At 42.2% G+C, this 22,413-nt stretch overlaps 3 protein-coding genes across 16 annotated transcripts in view; 2 read left to right on the forward strand and 1 right to left on the reverse strand.

Moving 5' to 3' along the window:
* The first annotated feature begins 1,216 nt into the window (after positions 1 to 1,216).
* rabepk (Rab9 effector protein with kelch motifs) lies at positions 1,217 to 8,506 on the forward strand. Of its 2 annotated transcripts, XM_064972090.1 has the most exons (9): positions 1,217 to 1,392; positions 1,746 to 1,802; positions 1,898 to 2,052; positions 2,237 to 2,392; positions 2,625 to 2,786; positions 3,004 to 3,153; positions 4,599 to 4,748; positions 5,251 to 5,339; positions 7,478 to 7,564. In XM_064972090.1, the coding sequence occupies exons 2-8, from the start codon at positions 1,750 to 1,752 to the stop codon at positions 5,292 to 5,294; spliced, it is 870 nt and encodes a 289-aa protein (XP_064828162.1). In that variant the 5' UTR covers positions 1,217 to 1,392; positions 1,746 to 1,749; the 3' UTR covers positions 5,295 to 5,339; positions 7,478 to 7,564. The 2 variants fall into 2 exon arrangements, with proteins under 2 accessions (XP_064828162.1, XP_064828161.1); XM_064972089.1 differs by lacking the exon at positions 5,251 to 5,339 and having other exon boundaries at positions 7,478 to 8,506.
* hspa5 (heat shock protein 5) lies at positions 8,418 to 12,479 on the reverse strand. Its single transcript, XM_064972088.1, has 8 exons — positions 12,361 to 12,479; positions 11,510 to 11,660; positions 11,145 to 11,376; positions 10,741 to 10,991; positions 10,238 to 10,628; positions 9,880 to 10,117; positions 9,483 to 9,650; positions 8,418 to 9,366 (listed from the first exon to the last, which is right to left on the reverse strand). The coding sequence occupies exons 2-8, from the start codon at positions 11,623 to 11,625 to the stop codon at positions 8,786 to 8,788; spliced, it is 1,977 nt and encodes a 658-aa protein (XP_064828160.1). The 5' UTR covers positions 11,626 to 11,660; positions 12,361 to 12,479; the 3' UTR covers positions 8,418 to 8,785.
* An 861-nt stretch (positions 12,480 to 13,340) lies between these two features.
* LOC135544456 (golgin subfamily A member 2-like) overlaps positions 13,341 to 22,413 on the forward strand; it is a 35,551-nt gene continuing 26,478 nt past the window's right edge. Inside the window, exons 1-7 of one of the 13 annotated variants that reach the window (XM_064972069.1) lie at positions 13,344 to 13,887; positions 16,541 to 16,677; positions 17,003 to 17,583; positions 18,349 to 18,437; positions 18,639 to 19,225; positions 21,021 to 21,086; positions 21,490 to 22,051. In XM_064972069.1, coding sequence (XP_064828141.1) covers positions 22,004 to 22,051 — 48 coding nt within the window. In that variant the 5' untranslated portion in view covers positions 13,344 to 13,887; positions 16,541 to 16,677; positions 17,003 to 17,583; ... (2 more) ...; positions 21,021 to 21,086; positions 21,490 to 22,003. The other 12 variants (XM_064972073.1, XM_064972074.1, XM_064972075.1 and 9 more) reach the window with 12 other exon arrangements.

Here is a 22,413-nt window from a genome sequence, read left to right on the forward strand (position 1 = left end):
AAATGAGATGGTTTGGGATGAGTTGGACTGCAGAGTGAAGGAAAAGCAGCCAACAAGTGCTCAGCATATGTGGATCCCATATGTGTTATTTCATAGTTTTGATGTCTTCACTATTATTCTACAATGTAGAAAATAGTAAAAATAAAGAAAAACCCTTGAATGAGTAGGTGTGTCCAAACTTTTGACTGGTACTGTATATATATATATTAATGCACAACTAAATGTTTTTCTTTAAAAAACAAGAACATTTTTAAGTGACCCCATACTTTTGAACGATACACACACACACTGAAGTATCTATACCAATGTTTGCATCTGCACAGGTCTTCCACCAAATTTGTTTTTCAAAAATGTTATGTGACTATATGACATTTTAAAATGAAAAGACTGAGTTAAAGTGCAATTCTGTTACATTGGAATTGCAAGTACGTATGTCTGTCAAAGCTATACACTGAGTATACAAAATACTAAGAACACTTGCTCTTTCCATGACATAGACTGACCTGGTGAATCCAGGTGAAAGCTACAGTTTGATACTTTATTGATGTCGCTTGTTGAATCCACTTCAATCGGTGTAGATAAAGAGGAGACAGGTGAAAGAAGGATTTTTAAGCCTTGGGACAATTGAGACATGGATTGTGTATGTGTGCCATTCTGAGAATGAATGGGCAAGACACATTGAGGCTGTTCTGAGGGCAAAAGAGGGGTGGGGGTATCGCTACTCTCTGTTTCACTACTAATATATTATCAAATTACTGATCTAAGTCTCAGATATAGTCAATAAATGAATGTTATTTCTAAGGCTACATATATTAATATGGGCCATCTTTGTAAGTTTACTTGGTAGCTTATCTGAGATATTCATAATATTGACAGAGAAAAAAATAACAAAGCAAGAAAATAACTTTATTTGGCAATCGGGCACTTGTGAGTGTAATAGTGTGATGTGGGGCTGGAGCTCTCTCACCACTTCCAGACTCATGGGTGGGAGGGTGGACAATGATTATGTCATAGCGGATGTAAGCAATGTTCCCAAGCTCCCTGGCAGGCGTCTTCCCAGTCTCTCTATGAGTAGTTCTCCCAGTCATCCTCTTGGGTAATGTGCGTGTTGGGATATTTAGTCCTGCAACAACAGTGACCTCGTGTGGACATATTGGCACAGCACACAGACTCTTCACCTGCGTAATATCCATGACGACAGCGCTGTTACGTCGTTTACGCGTGGACACGACATTTTGTTGCAAGCTAGTTGGGAAAGCAGCTAGTACATATTTTCGTGCAGCTAAACGTCAACATGTCTTTATATTGATTAATGTTGCTATATTATACATCATATAATTGAAATAGCAGCTAAACGACGTGCAACAGATAACACTGAGCCTTCGAACGTGGGTGAGTGAGCGAAGGAACTTCCTATCTACGATACTGTTAGCTTCTGATTTCATGCTTTATAATTAACTGTCATCTGTCTTCCTTTCAAATTGAATGAATATGATCGAAAAACGTTAGATTAACTTTCCCAGTGTGGCATAATACATCCAGCAACCTAGCCAAATAAATGTCACCTTCTATTTGTGCAACGAGGCGAGATTATGGAAGGATAACCTCGCGAGATCCCTTCTTGCCTAGTTTTACAGCAGCAGAATTTTCTCCCCCAGAATGTTAGTGGACACAATGGTCCGGTTTATGCCTGAGCTGATCTGATCATCATTATAACTGATCATCTGAATGGATGCCTCCCACAGAAAAATGGAATTACTTCCTGTGCTGGATCCAGAGGATAAACCACGAGCGGGACTGTGGTAAATAAACGTACTGTTCAACAAACTAGGATGAAGTTATACTAGACTTTCAATTCTGCTATTCATGACCGTGGTGTTCCTGTCTTTGTCCCCAGGTATGCTATGATACCCAGAGGAGGTGGTCCAGGAGTTAGTGTGGGCCACACCTGTATATACATCCCCTCTGAGGATGATGGCATGGGGAAGGTCCTGATCATAGGAGGAGCCAACCCTAATGGCAGCTTTTCAGAATCCCATGTCATAAACCTGGGTAAAGACAAAATGTCACATCAACACAATATTATGCCTGGCACCTGTCTCTTTATTGTGTTTCACATAATTTCAATGTTTTATTTCATATCAATGAGTCAACTCATTATCTTACCAATAACGTCAATCTGTTCTGATATATTCGTTGACTGACAGTTCCATGTTTGTCCCTCTCACCCTATCAGACAGTCACGAGTGGGACATTCCTGAATGGGAGGGTCTGGAGGCACGGTATGAACACTGCAGCTTTGTCCCTGAGAGCTGTCCACAGAGCCTGTGGGTGTTCGCTGGGGCACAGCAGAGTGGCAACCGCAACTGTGTCCAGAACCTACAACTCACAGGTATGGAGATTTGTATAGTGTGATTTTAATACATTGTTGTAGCTAAGTCGGGAGATATAGATCTACAGAATGTGTTGCGTGGATTATTTTAGAGCGTAGTATCACAGAACAGTTCATGAATATGTCAAGTAGCTGTGTTTGCAGAGTAACAATCTCCTTTATATCATGTCTGGCTCTGAGCAATGTCCCATACCTTTTAGTCTTCTGAGGTTTTGTGTTGCTGTGTTTCCAGGCGGTGGGTTGTGGAAGGGTGTAGAGGTGAAAGGGACGCCCCCCTGTCCCAGGACGTATCACACTAACTCAGCCAGCGTCGGGGACCGACTGTTTGTCTTCTCTGGAGGGGACTCAGGGGCCACACCTGTCTCGGACCCCAACCTTCACGTCTTCGACACAGGTTGAATATGCATGAATCAGTCTGCCAATACAACACATACAACACATTCACACAGCAGTTACAGAGGAACCAGCCCAAATGTGTATCAAAAGCATAGTAGTTAGAGGCAACAAGCTTGTTGGCCAAATTCAGCCTTTAAAGTTAAATTTCAGAAAGTACCAACTGAATTTAGAGTTAGGAGGAGATATTTTGTGTTTTCCTCTGTCTCCATTTTTAGTTTCCTGCACCTGGTCTCAGCCAGACACACAGGGCAGACATCCCCCTGCAAGACACGGCCACGTGGTGACAGCGGTAGGACCCAAAATCTATATCCATGGAGGCATGGCAGGAGAGAAGTTCTACAGCGACATCTACTCTCTAGACACCAGTAAGTATTCAAGTCAGTCATACACATGAAGAACTTGATCCTGCTTTAGGTGTATTTTATTGTTTCCTCTGTTGAAATAAAGGACACAATAGAATAGAATGGAATGGCTTCCAGTCGAAGCTCGCATCATCTTCAAGACCCTGGTGCTTGCATAAGGAGCAGCAAAGGGGATTACCCCTTCTTACCTTCAGGCTATGCTAAAACCCTACATACCAACCCGAGCACTTTGTTTCCTCCACCTCTAGTCTCTTGGCCCTCCCACCCCTACGGGCGGGCAGCTCCCGCTTAGCCCAATCAAAGCTCTTCTCTGTCCTGGCACCCCAATAGAGTACCACAGTATGAGTCATAATATCCATAAAACCTAACGGTCAGACAGGGAAATGGTTCTAATCAATTTTCCTCCATTAATTTTTCCCATAGGTGATTTTAGAAACACTTCCAATAAGGGCTGTTTCATTGTAGACTTATCCCGGCGAGACGTTTTGATAACTGTGTTAATCTCTCTAGGACAAGGTGACTTTTATATCATATTTGCCTGTATTTACCCCCCAAAAATCAAATGCTAAATGACTGCTAATGTGGCTATCATAAAGAACTACAAATGCCATGATGATCTGGGGGAGACTGGCGAATCAAGGCAAATGTAAGAATCTCTGGATTAACTATCTAATGTTAGCTAAAAGTAGTATTGAGTATAATGGCTACATTTCTTTAAATTGGCCATTCTGTGAACTGTTTAAAACTGCAAGTTTTAAATTGACACAATACTTGTTAGCAAAGGTGTCAGCTCGAGATGACGTGCAGGAGCTTGCAGGGATGTGTAGTTTTGCATGAAGTCTACTTTGATGCTAATTAGCATTTTCGAATCAGAATAAATAGAGCTGAATATATTGATAAAAGTCAGCTCGAGATTTACATGGTTAGCAAACTGTCACCAGGGTAAGCCTTCACAAGAAACAGCCCTTATTTTATGTTTTTCTAAAATCCCCTATGGGAAAAATGAATGGTGGAAAAACGATTGGAACCATTTCCCTGTTTGACCACTAGGTTTTATGGGTGTTATGACACCTCCACTATGGGGCTCTGGTAGAACAAACTTCCCCCTAAAGTCAGGAAAGCGGAGTCCCTGCCCATTTTCCGAAAACATCTGAAACCCTACCTCTTTGAAGAGTATCTTAAATAACTTTCCTGACGCCCCTCTCCCTACAAAAAAGGGCACTTCTGTTTTCCTACTATCACTGATTTTGCTGATAAATAGTCTGTTGAGGGAAAATGTACTTGATACGATTGTGATGTTGTCTCACCTAGCTATCTTAAGATGAATGCACTAATTGGAAGTCTGTGAAATGACTCAAATGTAGTTCCAGTGAAATCTCTTATTCTATGTTGGCATGAGAAGTGGTATGGTTGGTCCTGTTAACTATTTGGTGCTACACTTTATCTAGGCAGTATGAAGTGGGAGAAGGTCCAAGCCAAAGGAGACATCCCCCCGGGGGTGGCTGCCCACTCAGCTGTGGTCCTCGGAAAGAACATCTACATCTTTGGAGGGATGACCCCAGAAGGGGCCAGCAATGCAATGTACAGATTTCAGTGTGGTGAGGCCAAAAATATCTACTTTGGAATGGTTAATGAATGTGGTATTTATTCTGGATCCCCATTAGCTGCTGCCAAGGTCTGGCAAAATGAAGGCTGTTATACCATTTTAAAAACATTACAATGCATTCATAACAGATTTCACAACACACTAAGTGCGTGCCCTCAGGCCCGTACTCCACTACCACATATATACAACACAAAATCCATGTGTACGTGTGTGTTTAGTGCGTATGTTATCATGTGTGTGTGTACATGTGCTGCCTCTATGTTTATGTTGCTTCACAGTCCCCGCTGTTCCATAAAGGTGTAGTTTTGTCTGTTTTTTTTTCAATCTGATTATACTGCTTGGAATAGAGTTCCATGTAGTCAAGCCTCTATGTAGCACTGTGCGCCTCCCATAGTCTGTTCTGGACAAGTAGTGATGAAGTCAATCTCTCCTCCACTTTGAGCCAAGAGAGATTGACATGCATATTATTAATATTTTCTCTCTGTACATCCTAGGGCCAGACGTGCTGCCCTGTTCTGAGCCAATGGCAATTTCCTAAGTCCCTCTTTGTGGCACCTGACCACACGACTGAACAGTAGTCCAGGTGCGACAAAACTATGGCCTGTAGGACCTGCCTTGTTGATAGTGCTGTTAAAAGGCAGAGCAGCACTTTATTATGGACAGACTTCTCTCAATCTTAGTTACTGTTGTATTAATATATTTTGACCATGACAATTTACAATCCAGGGTTACTTCAAGCAGTTTAGTCACCTCAACTTGCTCAATTTCCACATGATTTAGTTGAGGTCTAGGGCTTAGTGAATGATTATCCCAAATACAATGCTTTTAGTTTTTGAATTATTTAGGATTAACTTATTCCTTGCCACACATTCTGAAATGAACTGCAGCTCTTTGTTAAGTGTTGCAGTCATTTCAGTCGCTGTAGTAGCTGAGGTGTATAGTGTTGAGTCATCCGGATACATAGAGACACTGGCTTTGCTCAAGGCCAATGGCATGTCATTAGTAAAGATTGAAAAAAGTAAGGGCCCTAGACAGCTGCCCTGGGGAATTCCTGATTCTACCTGGATTATGTTGGAGAGGCTTCCATTAACCCCTCTAGGGTATGTGGGAGCGTCCCACCTGGCCAAAATCTAGTGAGATTGCAGAGCGCCAAATTGAAATACAGAAATACTCATTATAAAAATTCAGAAAGATACAACTATTTTGCATAGGTTTAAAGATTAACTTCTTGTGAATCCAACCACAGTGTCAGATTTTAAAAAATGCTTTATGGCGAAAGCATACCTTACAATTATTTGAGAACATAGCCCAGCAGACAAATCATTACAAACATTACAAACAGTAACCAGTAGAAGAGTTACACAAGTTAGAAATTAATCACTTACCATTGATGATCTTCATATGGTTGCACTCAGATGACATTCATTTATTCAATAAATGTTCCTTTTGTTCGATAAAGTCTCTCTTTATATCCGAAAACCTCCGTTTTGTTTGCGCGTTTTCTTCAGTAATCCACAGGCTCAAACGCAGTCACAACAGGCAGACAAAAAAATCCAAAATGTATCCGTAAAGTTCATAGAAACATGTCAAACGATGTTTATATTCAATCCTCAGGTTGTTTTTAGCCTAAATAATTGATCATATTTCAACTGGACAATAACGTAGTCAATATAAAAGGTAAATAAGAAAGGCACTCTCTCGGTCGTGCGCATGAAAAAGCTCTGTGACACGGCAGGGTCCACTCATTCAGACTGCTTTTACTCCCTAATTTTTCAGAATACAAGCCTGAAACCATTTCTAAAGACTGTTGACATCTAGTGGAAGGCATAGGAACTGCAATTTGAGTCCTAATTCAATGGATACTGTAATGGCATTGAATAGAAAACTACAACAAACAAATCCTACTTCCTGAATGGATTTTTCTCAAGTTTTCACTGCCAACTCAGTTCTGTTATACTCACAGACATGAATTGAACAGTTTTGGAAACGTTCAAGTGTTTTCTATCCAAATCTACTAATTATATGCATATCCTATCTTCTGGGCCTGAGTAGAAGGCAGTTTAATTTGGGCACGGTTTTCATCCAAAATTCCAAATGCTGCCCCCTACCCTAGAGAAGTTAAAGAACACCCTCTGTGTTCTGTTAGATAGGTAACTCTTTATCCACAATGTAGCAGGGGGTGTAACGCCATGACACATACATTTTTCCAGCAGCAGAATATGATCGATAATGTCAAAAGCCTCACTGAAGTCTTAACAAAACAGCCCCCACAATCTTTTTATCATAAATTTCTCTCAGCCAATCGTGTAAGTGCCGTGTAAGTGCCGTGGTTGTTTAATGTTGAATTTGTTTACTGTATAATTGCATTGTATCTGGTCAAACACACTTTTTTCCAGAACTTTACTAAGTGTCGGTAACAGGCTTATTGGTCGGCTATTTGAGCCACTGAAGGGGCATTTTTATTCCAAGGTATTGGAATGACTTTTGCCTTCCTCCAGACCTGAGGGAACACACTTTCTAGTAGGCTTAAATTGAAGATGTGGCAATATTGGCTGCAATTTTCCATCCAAGTTCTCTGTATATTGTGTCATGTTTCTCTACTTTCAGATGTAATAATTGCCACACAAGTCTCTATCCTGGAGGGAATATTTACCGACAGCCATACTGTTTTGGGATACTAATGCACCTTGAGGATTTTGTTTCTCTTCTCATCCTGTGCAGACAAACAGCGCTGGACCCTGTTGAGGTTTGAAGGGAACATGCCACCCAACAGACTGGACCACTCCATGTGTGTCCTACCCTGGAGAGTAAGGCCTGAGCACGTCAGTGGAGAGAGAGACCAGACCCAGAGCTTCTCAGCATCAGGGACCGTACAGCTGGCATTTGTGTTTGGAGGGATGGACACTCAAGGGGTCATACACAGTGACTGTGTTGTAACCGTCTTAACGTGATCTTAATAGCTACTGCTCTGGGAAATACCGTGTGTATGTGCCTGTATGTTTAACTATTGGTCAATAATTGTTGCAGTTCATTTTAGCACCACCTTTTTCAAATAAATCCAACCAGTGTGAAGCTGATCATGGATCAGATGTTGGTTCAGTGCCAGTAGACCTTAATTTACACCCCACATACATACAGAACTACAAGTAGCTATGCAAAATGTGGTGTTGCATGGCAGATGCACGCAGGCCATAGAGCAGGATTCTCCAACCCTGTTCCTGGAGTGCAACAGTCCTGGATACACTGCACTTGGTTAAGTGTGGTTAGAGTGAAAATCTACATAGGTATCTCTCCAGGAAAAGGGTTGGGGAGAGCCCTGCCATAGAGCGCTTAACATTAGTCAACTGTGTGGGATGTTAAACTTCATTAGGTGATCCCTCCTGAAGTCAAATCCAATCAGTTTGTCTAGAGGGAAATCAGCAAATTGACTACTTCAAAATGGATAGCATGGGCAGTGCCATTGAGGCGGTCACAGATGGTATTATGGTGCAGACCCCCAATTCATACCTCAGTTACATATGGATTTTAAACTGAGTCGATGTTCTGTGGTCAGAGGCAATAGGACGTCTACCCGCTGCACACAGCCAACGTCCGTTGTGTCTCATTAACATGATTACACAGGTGTAAATTGATGCATAATAATATCAAGAGACAAATCAAAGACATTTGTATCAAACATTTATTTCAATGTCTTTACAGTAGAAAGTATTTTCTACAATGACCAGATTCAATAAATAACTTGTTACCATTGCTTGTGAACATGTTACCCTTTCACCCAGAAACCCCAGTCTAGCACTCACCCCACTAAACCCCCCCCCCCCCCAGAGAACTCCTTTTCAAACTGCCTGAGAACAGCAGCGAGCCTCGAACAGGCCGACTAGTATACCTCCGCCACTCAGCGAAGAGAACGTCCCTCACGTTGAAACAATATTTCACAAGTCTTTCCAGCAGATTCATGGTTGCGTTTTTGCAGCCCCTTTTCTTAACATTTTATGTCCAATATGTACATCTGTGCCACTCCAGACAGCCTTACAACTCATCCTTGTCGCCCTGATCTGCCTCTCCCTCTTCTTCTCCTCCCTCAGGCGGGGGTCCACCTGCACTTCCGTAAAGCTTGCTGACGATCGGCTGCACCACTTCTTCCAGCTCCTTCTTCTTTGCCTGGAAGTCCTCCAGCTCAGCCTCTTGGTGAGACTCCATCCACTCAATCTTCTCCTCTACCGCTTTCTCTATGGTTTCCTTGTCCTCGGCTGACAGCTTGCCGCCCAGCTTCTCCTTGTCGCCGATCTGGTTCTTGAGCGAGTAGGCGTAGCTTTCAAGCTCGTTGCGGGCATCAATGCGCTCCTTCAACTTCTTGTCCTCGTCGGCGAAGCGCTCAGCATCGTTGACCATGCGCTCAATGTCCTCGGGAGTCAGACGGTTCTGGTCATTGGTGATGGTGATCTTGTTCTTGTTGCCTGTTCCCTTGTCCTCAGCTGTGACGCGCAGGATGCCGTTGACATCAATCTCAAAGGTGACCTCAATCTGGGGCACACCACGAGGTGCGGGGGGGATGCCAGTCAGGTCGAATGTTCCCAGCAGGTGGTTGTCTTTGGTCAGGGGACGCTCACCTGGATGAAGGAGAGAAGCAGAATTTTAAACAGATCCAATCTTGTCATTCTTTACAGTGTAAAACAGCATTTATGGATGTAGCAACAAGGGGCAGCGATTAATCAAAGGAACATACCCTCGTAAACTTTGATGGTGACAGTGGGCTGGTTGTCAGAGGCAGTAGAGAAGATCTGGGACTTCTTGGTTGGCACCACAGTGTTTCTGGGGATCAGCTTGGTCATGACTCCTCCCACAGTCTCAATGCCCAGGGTCAGGGGGCACACATCCAGAAGAACCAGGTCACCTGATGGACAAGACAGGAAACTATTATTTGTGATCAAAATGTAACTTGTGATACACATAATAGGAACAGCACTGATGTTTTATGACCTGTAGGTATCCATTGTTTGGTTTAAAATCTAAGCATCTAGCCTACATTTCCTTATGTAGAAAATAAATAAATCTGAAGATACCTCAGGGTATGGCCTTAACTTAGCATAGTGCATGGCTTAAGCACATGGACCAAGACCCACCTGTGTCCTCCTCTCCAGACAGCACTCCAGCCTGCACGGCAGCTCCATAGGCCACAGCCTCATCAGGGTTGATGCCCCTAGAGGGCTCCTTGCCATTGAAGAATTCCTTCACCAGCTGCTGGACCTTGGGGATACGGGTAGAGCCACCCACCAAGACAATCTCGTCAATGTCGGTCTTCTTCAAGTCAGAGTCCTCCATCACCTTCTGCACGGGCTTCATGGTGGAACGGAACAGGTCCTGATAGACAATACAAATGGCAAATTAAAAGATGTTCCATGAATGAGTTTTCAATTTGAATAGGATGTTCCAAGATGGGCCAGCAGTGTCACTGTTTTATAGTCATTAGAACCAACTTACCATGTTGAGCTCCTCAAACTTGGCACGGGTCAGGGTCTCTGAGAAGTCCTCTCCGTCGAAGAAGGACTCAATCTCAATGCGAGCCTGGTGCTGGGCAGACAGGCCTCTCTTGGCCTTCTCCACCTCACGACGCAGCTTCTGCACAGCACGGTTGTCCTTGCGCACATCCTTACCGGTCTTCTTCTTGTACAGCTTGATGAAGTGCTCCATGACACGCTGGTCAAAGTCCTCTCCTCCCAAGTGGGTGTCGCCGTTGGTGGCGACTACCTCAAACACACCGTTGTCGATGGTCAGGAGGGAAACATCAAAGGTGCCGCCGCCCAGGTCGAACACCAGGATGTTCTTCTCACCGTCCTTCTTGTCCAGGCCGTAGGCGATGGCAGCTGCTGTTCTGGAATAGAGGGGGAAACAGATGTAACCAGCACTGACTTGGCAGATATTTGCGGTGATTAAAAATAAATATGTTAATTCAGTTTCTGCATTGTGAAGACAAACACACTTACGGTTCGTTGATGATCCTCATGACATTCAGGCCGGCGATGACTCCAGCATCCTTGGTGGCCTGACGCTGGGCGTCATTGAAGTAGGCGGGGACAGTGACCACAGCGTGTGTCACTTTCTTTCCCAGGTAAGCCTCGGCGGTTTCCTTCATCTTGGTGAGAACCATGGCAGAGATCTCCTCTGGAGCGAAGGTCTTGAGCTGACCTCCACCGATGTCCACCTGAATATGGGGCTTGCTCTTCTTCTCGATAACCTAGAAGATTTAAGTAGTCACCATTAAGCATTTCTCCTCTAAAAACAATTTCAGAGCTACTTCAGCATAGTTACATGCTGAATAAGTAGTATATTATTTGCATAGTGAGTGCTTCAGGAGATTAGGGCAGGGGGTGTGTTTTTTAGGGCTCACCTTGAAGGGGAAGTACTTGATGTCATGCTGTACAGCAGAATCAGTCCAGGCACGGCCAATCAGTCTCTTGGCATCAAAAACTGTGTTCTCGGGGTTGGAGGTGAGCTGGTTCTTGGCGGCGTCACCGATTAAACGCTCCCCCTCTGCGGTGAAGGCCACATAGGATGGAGTGATGCGGTTTCCCTGGTCGTTGGCAATGATCTCAACACGGCCATTCTTGAACACACCAACACTGGAAAAGGAGAAGCATATAGATGAGAACCATGGAAAGTAACTACATCACATGATACGCTAGAGTCCTTTAGCTAAATGATTGGGAGTATGAGACCTAAGATTAAATTTGCTATTCATTACAAAATGCTTACCAGGAATAGGTGGTCCCCAAGTCGATGCCAACCACGGTTCCCACACTTTCCCGCTTGTCTTCATCATCGGCAAAAACACTGCTGGCGACCAGCAGAACCACGAACAAAAGCCTCATCTCTAGTCTGTGTCCGTTCACGCAACTCTGAAGTACTGTCAAAGAGAAAGTCAAGACATTATAAATGTTGTTGCCCAGTTCACGGTGTAGGCCTTTCATCCTTGTACAGCAAACGGAACGAGTTAATTTGGCCCTCTGATGCAGACATGACGGTGCATACTGGTGTGTGTGTAGACTCCTAGGCCAGACCGAGGGTAGCCCACATGCTAACAAACTTAGAGTTAAATGGTGGCGCACAAGATTTACCGGTAATAAAATGTGCCCAAATGAGGCCAACATTACATTTAGGTAATTAAAACATGGCGATACTTTTTTTTAACAAAACAACTAATATCTAGTGGTTGGTTAGCTAACATCGCCATATTATAGGGATTTAAACTAGAGCTAGTGGTTAGTTAGCTGCTGCGTGACCAATTGGAGACACCGGTTTCAAAAGGCGTGCAAGCTAGCGAGGTAACTTAGCTACAAAACTGGCTGACATTTTTCAAGCATGATGGCTAACGTTAGCTAACTGACGAAAGACAGACCATTTAAAATGGTAGCTAAACTGTTGTTAAACAATCTCCATGTTTAGATATAAATTAGTTAAATATTCCATTTAAATTTCTGGATAACCTGCTGGTCAGCTAGTTAACTTCAGTTAAACAGGAAACTAGCCCCCCCAAAAAAGCTCCATCTGGCATTTATGTAAAATGGAATATTTATTTTGAGCTAACTTGCGTTTAATTCACATACCTTTGTAAATAATTCGATTGAGTCTTCCTTTGGCGTTTATCTCAATGGAAGTTATTTGCTTCACAGCCTGTGTTCTTCGGAAACCCCTACGATTGTGAGTCTGTAAAATACTGTTTAATGAACGGTGCTCTCCGTATATAAGCCGTCACTTCTTCCCCATCGTGGAGGCTTCCCATTGGCCAGACAGCAGTTCGTTGGAACGCGTTCATTGGCAGCACCAGACATGCTGGCCGCTGCTGATTTGCACACGTTTGGTCAAGTGAACGTCATGATTCATGCTTTACTGTACGACGCTGATAGGTTAGGTGTCAATGTGTCAAGTCCCAATTACGTGAAATGCCGGTATCATACATTGAAATGTCGTTGGTGCATTGAATTGACAGTCATTTGGGGGTCATTTTCCAATTTCAGTACCACTGTAATCTAAATTGTACTAAATTACAGTAAACCCAAGCCTAATACTTGTGCAAGGGAAGTAGTGAACTAAAACCAGTGCCATATAGTGAGTTGTATAACATGATGATGGTAGGCAAAAGCCAAATGATCTGTCTGTTCTGTGTGTATAAAAACAAAGGTAATCAAAGTTAGTCGTTTACATCAGGTAAATTGTACTTAAGGGTCTGTGCTATCTGGAATCCTTGGGACGTTAGGGTCAGGCAGGGGTGAAAGTATATTTCATTTATTTCCTGTATATAATCTCATATGAGACCCTCCCCATACCCGTTAACTAGAATAGTGTAAATAAGGGGTAGGAGATAGGTTTTTGCCTTGGGCCAATTATTTTATCAACGTTCGGTAACGGTAGGGGTTAGGATGTGGGGTGGTTGTGACGTCCCAAGGATCCCTTTTACCACGGAACCTGTTCTAAAAGATTTGTCTTCCTTTTCTACCGCATTAACCAATCAGCTGACTGTTTGCAGAGGCGGGGTAAATCGCCGATAGCCGCGTTCCATTGGATAGCACAGCCACAAACTCAGAATTGGCCAAATCGTAAAAATGAATGAAACATTTTGTAAAATTGTATTTAAGGTGAGGCATAAGGTAGTGTGGTAAGTTTAGAGTTAAGAATAGAGTTAGGTTTAAAATCACATTTTAAGCAGATAAATTGTAGAAATAGGCTAGGTTTATGACTTTGTGGCTGTGGTAACTAGTGACTACCCTGATGTCGTCAATTTGTTGTGCTCACCACTTGTGTAAACAACCGTAACAATCTGTTTAACAGTAGCTGCCTATCTTCTGTTAAATTGCAACGAAACCGTTTATCAGGTGACATACAGTTTACGTTATCTTTATCAGCATACGACGGCACAGCTAGCCAGCTCAACAATGATTTCTAGGCTAGTTTTGTGTACTTTTGATAACCGTAGACCTGTATCATATCCTTTTTTTTATGATCGTGGTAGCGCTACGTTCATCCACGAGCGCCTTTGTATGTCAAGTGAGTAAGGGGCTTTGGTCAACTGATGTCCACTCGTGATTCTGCGAGGGTTCGATCACTGGGAAAAGGATACAACTTGCATCAACAAGGTATTCTAAAAGTAAAGTGTCAGCCTATTTCTGATGTCAATGTCATTGTTAGTAACTAAATGAGCTAACATTACACAACAGTGTACATTGCCCTCTTTCTAGACGTCCTATCTAAACTGTTTGTTAAGAAAATGTTTGAGAAGTCTTGTAGTGTTAAATCCTGGGGGTATCGTATCATGCCTCAAACCATACAGTAGCAGTCAAGTTTGGACGCACCTCCTCATTCAAGGGCTTTTCTATATTTGTGCTAGTTTCTACATTGAAGAATAATAGTCATGACATCAAAACTATGAAATAACACATATGGAATCATGTTGTAACCAAAAAAAAGTGTTAGACAAATCAAAATATATTTTAGATTTGAGATCCTTCAAAGTAGCCACCCTTTGCCTTGACAAGTTCTCATTTACAACCACGACCTGGCCAGGATAAAGCAAAGCAGTGTGACACAAACAACAAAACAGAGTTACACATGGAATAAACAAACATACAGTCAATAACACAATAGAAAAAAAGTCTATATACAGTGTGTGCAAATGAGGTAAGATTAGGGAGGTAAGGCAATAAATAGGCCATAGTGGCAAAATAATTACAATTTAGCAATTAAACACTGGAGTGATAGATGTGCAGAAGATGAATGTGCAAGTAGAGATACTGGGGTGCAAAGGAGCAAAAATAAATAACAGTATTGGGATGAGGTAGTTGGGCTATTTACATATGGGCTATGTACAGGTGCAGAGATAAGGCAGCCAAAGTAGGAATAGGCTTTGGGGGTGACCAGTGAAATATACCTGCTAGAGCGCGTGCTACGGGTGGGTGCTGCTATAGTGACCAGTGAGCTGAGATAAGGCGGGGCTTTACCTAGCAAAGACTTTTAGATGACAGCTTTGCACACTCTTGGCATTATCTCAACCACCTTCATGAGGTAGTCACCTGGAATGCATTTCAATTAACAGGTGTGCCTTGTTAATTTGTGGAATTTATTTCCTTCTTAATGCGTTTGAGCCAATCAGTTGTGTTGTGTCAAGGTAGGGGTGGTATACAGAAGATAGCTCTATTTGGTAAAAGACCAAGTCCATATTATGGCAAAAACAGCTCAAATAATACAAGAGAAACGACAGTCCATCATTACTTTAAGACATGAACATCAGTCAATACGGAACATTTCAAGAGCTTTGAATTTTTCTTCAAGTGCAGTTGCAAAAACCATCAAGCGCTATGATGAAATTGGCTCTCATGAGGACCACCACAGGAAAGGAAGACCCAGAGTTACCTCTGCTGCAGAGGATAAGGTCATTAGAGTTAACTGGACCTCAGATTGCAGCCCAAATAAATGCTTCACCGAATTCAAATAACAGACACATCTCAACATTAACTGTTGAGGGGAGACTGAGTGAATCAGGCCAAATTGCTGCAAAGAAACCACTACTAGGACACCAATAAGAAGAAGAGACTTGCTGGGGCCAAGAAACACGAGCAATGGACATTAGACTGGTGGAAATCTGTCCTTTGGTCTGATGAGTCCAAATTAGAGATTTTTGGTTTCAACCGCCGTGTTTTAGTGAGACGCAGAGTAGGTGAACGGATGATCTCCGCATGTGGTTCCCACTGTGAAGTAATGGAGGAGGAGTTGAAACCAACTTGGCAGCGTAGCCTAGTGGTTAGAGCGTTGGACTAGTAACCGAAAGGTTGCAAGATTGAAACCCCGAGCTGACACGGTACAAGATCTGTCGTTCTGCCCATGAACAAGGCAGGGGCTGTTCCTAGGCCATCATTGAAAACAACAATTTGTTCTTAACTGACTTGCCTAGTTAAATAAAGGTAAAAAAATAAAAAATAAATGGTGTGGGGACGCTTTGCTGATGACACTGTCAGTGATTTATGTAGAATTCAAGGCACACTTAAACAGCATGGCTACCACAGCATTCTGAAGCGATATGCCATCCCATCTGGTTTGGGCTTAGTGGGACTATCATTTGTTTTTCAACAGGACAATGACCCAACACACCTCCAGGCTGTATAAGGGCTATTTGACCAAGAAGGAGAGTGATGGAGTGCTGCATCAGATGACCAGGCCTCCACAATCACTCAGCCCATTTGAGATGGTTTGGGATGAGTTGGACCAAAGAGTGAAGAAAAAGCAGCCTACAAGTGCTCAGCATATGTGGAAACTCCTTCAAGGCTGTTAGAAAAGCATTCCAGGTGAAGCTGGTTGAGAGAATGGGCTATCTTCTGTATACCACCCCTACCTTGTCACAACAACTGATTGGCTCAAACACAGTAAGAAGGAAAGAAATTTCAGAAATTAACTTTTAATAAGGCACACCTGTTAATTGAAATGCATTCCAGGTGACTACCTTATGATGCTGGATGAGAGAATTCCAAGAGTGTGCAAAGCTGTCATCAAGGAAAGGATGGCTACTTTGAAGAATCTCAAATATAAAATATATTTTGGTTTGTTTAACATTTGTTTGGGTTACTAAATGATTCCATATGTGTTATTTCATAGTTTTGATGTCTTCACTATTATTCTACAATGTAGAAAATAGTCAAAGGTATAGAAAATCCCTTGAATGAGTAGGTGTGTCCAAACCTTTGACTGCTATCATTATGAATGTTTTTACCTGTAACCAGTAAGAACTTGTCTTTCAAGTCCTCGCCTCATTCCCACTGTGTCAGCTGACAGAAGACCTGACCGAGAATCCTCTATTCTGCAAGCTCCCGGTAACGCTGTCACAGCGTGTGGACCGCCTCAGCCTTACTGTTACACTGAAGAGAGAGCTGGAGAAGGTATTACACACAAACAACTTATCATCTTCATGTGCTCACAACTTTGCTCTCTCAAGCCTGCTTGTAAGAATTAACCGACGACTATAAAGTACATGTCTCAGGACTGCATTTAAAGATTCTGGTGCATCCAAGAGTATTAATTTGTCCCTCTCATAATAATACAATTGTGGTTCTACTTTAAGCAATGACATTGTTGTTGTGTGTATTACACTACTAGAGTTGTTGTTGCTATTTAAAACCATGTTATGGACTTGGACTACTCTGTGTGTGGGTGCGTGTTGTGTGAATCGCTTTAAATGACTGAGATTATGTTGTTTTAATCCAGACTAAGAGGGACCTGCAGACAGAGGCTTAATGGGCTGTGTTCAGAGAGCCTGTACAGGCTACTGCAGGAGATGATCCAGGAGCACTGTGTCAGAAAGCATCACTCCACTGTGCCTCCAGAGGACGACACTGTACAATACAGAACAGTACTCATTGCTCATTGCTGAATGGACTCTACTATACATAACTCTAGACTGCTCTATTCTTGTTGTGTGTCTGGCAGAGCAACACATAGTACACTTAGTACCATAATCCCTCTTTAAGGTTACACTTATTAATGCACAAATAATGTCTATAGGCCTAGATACAAGTAGATCATTGGTGAAGTAGTTTAACCACCCAAGTGAATTTGATTTCCAAAAGGTTACTTTTTGTTTACATTGATCATCCAAAGTACTGTATAATGTTAGAATAAACCTAAATCTTGTTTCCCCCTGGCAGTTTTATGAGACTGTGGAGCAGTGTCTGGTGGTGGCCCAGTGTGTCAGGTAGTTGGACCCTAGTGACACCACCAGCCAGGACCAACCTCCTGTCCTAGGAGTGAGTGTCCAACAGGTGCTGTAGCTGATGCCACAAGAGGAGGTAGGTACATTTTGTCCGTGAGGCTGATACTTAAAGCATGAGTTATTTTTTATAACCAATTTTTAAAAAATATATTAAAATGATATGTTATAGAAGGGTGCCGACACCTTTTGTGTGATTTCACATGTTTTTGAGAAACTTACCCCAAACAGCTAATCCTTTTCTCATCGTCGTCGTGTAGTAAGGGGGGCCCGGGAAAAAAAAAAGAACCAAGGCTCCAAAAACACCTAGATATTTAATTTTAGAAACAGCAAAGCTCTCAGTGTTGTGATGCAGGTCTTTAGATGTTGTATACATGAAATTGTGTCATTCTGAACTTTATCTGGAATGTTATATAAATCACAAAAGGTGTCTGGACCCTTGAATAACATGCTATTTACATAAAAATGGTGATTTGGTTGGAAAAAATGAAACTTCTTCTTTAAGATCCATTAACACAAGTTATACTGGCAGGTGCAGCGTGTGTTTAAAAATAAAGAAATACAAAAATCCAGCAATTTTCAAATAATTCCCACACACCGGCAACAAGTAATCAAATCAAAGTTTATCGCTTGTCCAGGATGCAACAGGTGTAAAAATACAGTGAAACGCTATAAACTCTTCCTCTGCAATGCAGTGACAAGCCTGTTGTCTTATTACCGAGTGCTTTTCCTATTTATGTACAGTATCACACTCACACTGCTCTTCTAGAGCTCTGGTAACCCCTAGAGATCACTGAATAAACATGTTTTATTTCTTGGACTTGTTCATGTTTCGCTTTAACAGGATATATGGAAAATGAAACAAACTGCCCAGAGAATTAGAAAAGCATCTCTGGGAGACGTGTTTCAAGTCCTACTATCAGCCTGAATGGGGTAAAGAGACACCAGACTTTTACCAAAACGTAGATATGTAGCATAAATACGATTTTACATATGACAGTATGTGTGTGTCTTACTATGTAATGGACACCGAATGTCTTTAGCAAATGTGGCAGTATCTGGCTTTATGGTATAGCCACTCACCTGCATGTGTGTGAATGGTGAAACATACCACTCCTCTCCTTTCTTGGACAGAGGGTGAGAGTGAGGCTGAAGAACATGAAGCTGTCTCGCTTGTCTGGCCCTCTGGAAAGCGAAAGGATAAAGAGCAGAGAGTCTGAAGGGGAAGAGCCGTGAGTGCCGCCCTGCTGCAAAAGCAAACTCCCTGCTACCTCTCTGTAAGAGACTCTCAACACTTGGTTTGATGTATTCTTAGGTTTGTCTCACGTGTTGCGACCTTCACTCACGATCGACGTGTTTTCTCCAGGAGCTGTTAGGATGCATTCAGATTCTCCAGTCACTTATCCTTGACCACAGGCTAAAAGCCCAGAAATAACTTGACAGGAAACAGTTTGAGTACTTTGAGGCCAAATGTGAGATCATCATGCAGAAGATCAGGTGTGATTTGCCCCTCCTGTTTACATCTACTCTACACTGGGCTCCTTCAGATGCAGTTGACTGTTAATGAGTGTGAGAAATTGGTATTTCATGCATCAGCAATGTTCCGTTTTCGTGTCTCTTTTACATTTCTTAAATATGTCTCTTCACAACAGAGGAGATATGTTGGAAATTCAGCTGGACACCTACACAGCAGACACAATGTCAGCCTATAGAATAACAAGGTGAGTCAAATGCTGCCCAGCAACTCAATGTCATTATCATATCAACCACTCTGGGGGCTCTCAACACCTACTCGTCATTCCCACTCGTGTTGTTCTTTTTGACAGCTTTGTTCATCTACTATGCCTTTCCTTGCCTAAACATCAGACTGTTACCATGGTTACTACATGAATATCAGTCTGAAAGAAGTCGCTGTAAAAAAGACTCATTAGTCTTTACAAGGCAGAATATTAAATAAAATGATATTTACACTTACTTTACCGGTTGTACATGCTGTCGGTCCTTTTGGCGGTAGGTGGAGATAGGGTATCCACAGGAAAGCGTTGTTTACCAGACTTTTTGCGGTGCCAATAGGTTCTGTCACTTGTATTTTCAATCTGTTGACACATTGCACTTAATGACCGAAGCACATTTCCTGGCAATCAACTGTTAGTGTTTGCCATTTGTTTAGGCTCGCCAATATTGTGCAAGTTTTTGTCACGTGCAAATTGTAACAGGAATGAAAATGAAAACCTGAAAAACAAACTATATACAGACATAGCCATGGAAAGTAGTTTGGGGGTGCTGTGATTTATTAAATGTTTTATGCCAATGGGGAAAAAAATGAATTGCCCCCACTGAAGAAGTCTGTATTGATCCACTAATACAGGACTAGTAAAAGCCCACGCTCTTATCCAAAGAAACTGACAGTAGCGAGTGCATACATTTTCGTACTGGTCTGCCATGTGAATCGAACCCACATCCCTAACATTGAAACATTTCAAAGACTCCAGCCACCCTTCTCATGGACTGTTCTCTCTGCTACCGCATGGTAAGCGGCAAGTCTAGGTCCAAAAGGTTTCTTAACAGCCTCTACCGCCAAGCCATAAGACTCCTGAACAGCTAATCAAAGGGCTGCCCAGACCCCTCTTTTACGCTGCTGCTACTCTATTTATTATCTATGCATAGGCACTTTAACTCTACCTACATGTACATATTACCTCAATTACCTCGACTAACCAGTGCCCTGCACATTGACTTTGTACCAGTACCCCCAGTATATAGCCTCGCTATTGTTATTTTACTGCTGCTGTTTAATTATTTGTTACTTTTATTTTCATTTTTTTTAACTTAACACTTTTTTCTTAACCAACAATACTTCAAGAAGTTTTAAGGGCTTGTAAGTAAGCATTTCACTGTAAGGTCTGCCTGTTGTATTCGGCGCATGTGACAAATATCTATCCTTTTTTTTTTTTTACATTGCAAGCGTCATGCTCTACCAACTGAGCCACATCACCATAAACCACTTACTGTCTCAATGTACTCAATTATTGTATTGTGTATTGTTTTTCTTCATGGTGATGGAGACGACAGGTACAAACCTAGATGACCAGCTTCTGTACCATACAGTAATGCACCTTTCACATTAAGTGGTTTGTAAGGATGGAAAATGAATCGTGCACAAAGTGGTCAAGAAAAATATTTAGTTTGATGTGGATGTTTTGTCTTTGCCCATAACTTTGCACATTTTGATGTAAATGTTTGAGGACAGGGTTTTGTTCTTACTGGATGGATTCCATTAGAATGACAATTGCAGACGAAGGGACAGGGCAACAACTCTTACAATTCCAACTATTGAATCCTGCAAGATACTGTTCTTAATAATAAAGTGGAGATGCTGAAAAAAGTTTTTGCCCACACGACAGACATATATATATTGGTCTGCTAATACTAGTAAAGTACTACGTTTGTGAAAAACGTTTTTTAAATATATATATATTATTTGTTTACTTTTTATTTTATATTCTGATTTTTCAGGGGGTACTGCAGCACCTTCAGCATTCCTACTTCCAGCGGCTATGTATACAGACCAACATACTGAAGGTGGGGTTGATAACACTAGTGGATATTTTGTTTCCCCATTCGTACCAGCAATAGGACCGACCAAACAGACCACCAGAAAATATAATGTTATTCATCATTCTGGCTTGTAGAGGTCGTGAGAACTATCCTGATCCAAACACGAATTTCTGCCCTGACAGAATTCTATGCAACTCAATGTTGAGTCTTCAGGCTGCCTTATCCAGGAGTCTTTAGATGGCCATGCTAGAACAGATTAAGTGGAAATATAGACCAAATCAGAACTGATAAGAAAATGTATGCTATTAGTTTACAATTGAATTAATCAAATGTGTTTTCAGAAAGTCCCATACTTCTGTCCTTTAGCTTTGCCAGATAGTTACACCTGCCTCTCTCCTCTCAATCAGTCCTTTTGTTTTCATTGAAGGAAGCTAGAAACAGAGTTTAAGACCGCCCAGTTAGAGAAGAAGTCTGGAGTCCAAACTGTAATCCTTTGAGATATTTGGCAAGGAATTCGAGGCAGTAGCCGGGGAATATTCCAGACTGCATCGGGAGATTGACACCAAAAATTGGTCTCTGAAGGACTTCTCTCAGAACACGGTCTAACTGAGTTGGTGTCAGACAGTTCTGCCGCAGATCTCTGACACCTTTGATGACAAGCTAACTCCATAGTTATATTATTGTTTGTTTTTGTAATAAAATGCATGATTAGCCGGTGTTGTCTTGAATGTTGTTAATTCTGATAATAATCACCCTGATATGATACAACAAATTATAAATTCAGACATTAAGTTAGCTGGCCTATTTGAAAAACCACGCCTGACACGAATTTTCCACGGTCAGAAGGGAGATTTTGCGCCTCTAGCGGGAAGATAGTTTCTTCCATCGCCGACTGATCTCAAATTGATGACGTGGTGCGGTTCGTCGACCGGACGATAAGGATGGCCGACCAGAGCAGGCAAATCAAACTCGCCGCAGCCAAGAAAAAGGTAAACATATTAATTCCCACAACACAGGGAATATAACAAGTGTTTCATCCATTACTCTGTTCTGGGTTCGAGTTGTCTGTCGTTTCATGTTTCTACGAACCCGTGTGATGTTGACATTCCACGTCCCCCGACCTTTCTGCAGTCGCCCATCCGAACTCTCGTCCCCCTGTGTGGCTGTCAGTGCGCACGAAATACCGAGGATTCGCTAGGGCCTCTAATCTTAGAACGATTATGTGGACGATTTATACAGGGCAGTGACTTAAAGTTTTGCTAATAATGCTGCTTGGCTAGGTATAAACCTGTGATTTGATCAACCCAAGTGGCAAGGTAGTTAGCGATATCTAGCTACCGTGCTGATGTTT

This window comes from Oncorhynchus masou, chromosome 8 (genome assembly GCF_036934945.1).
Source record: "Oncorhynchus masou masou isolate Uvic2021 chromosome 8, UVic_Omas_1.1, whole genome shotgun sequence".
NCBI classification, from domain to species: Eukaryota; Metazoa; Chordata; class Actinopteri; order Salmoniformes; family Salmonidae; genus Oncorhynchus; species Oncorhynchus masou.

Bases quoted from the DNA above. Each gene is read 5' to 3' on its own strand.
- rabepk (XM_064972089.1), top strand. From the start codon at position 1,750: ATGGAATTACTTCCTGTGCTGGATCCAGAGGATAAACCACGAGCGGGA. The intron at 1,803-1,897 runs GTAAATAAACGT...CTTTGTCCCCAG, and splicing joins AAACCACGAGCGGGACTGTG to GTATGCTATGATACCCAGAG. The intron at 2,393-2,624 runs GTATGGAGATTT...CTGTGTTTCCAG, and splicing joins CCAGAACCTACAACTCACAG to GCGGTGGGTTGTGGAAGGGT.
- hspa5 (XM_064972088.1), bottom strand. From the start codon at position 11,625: ATGAGGCTTTTGTTCGTGGTTCTGCTGGTCGCCAGCAGTGTTTTTGCC. The intron at 10,992-11,144 runs GTGAGCCCTAAA...TAAATCTTCTAG, and splicing joins TCAAGTACTTCCCCTTCAAG to GTTATCGAGAAGAAGAGCAA. The intron at 10,118-10,237 runs GTAAGTTGGTTC...ATTGTCTATCAG, and splicing joins AGTTTGAGGAGCTCAACATG to GACCTGTTCCGTTCCACCAT.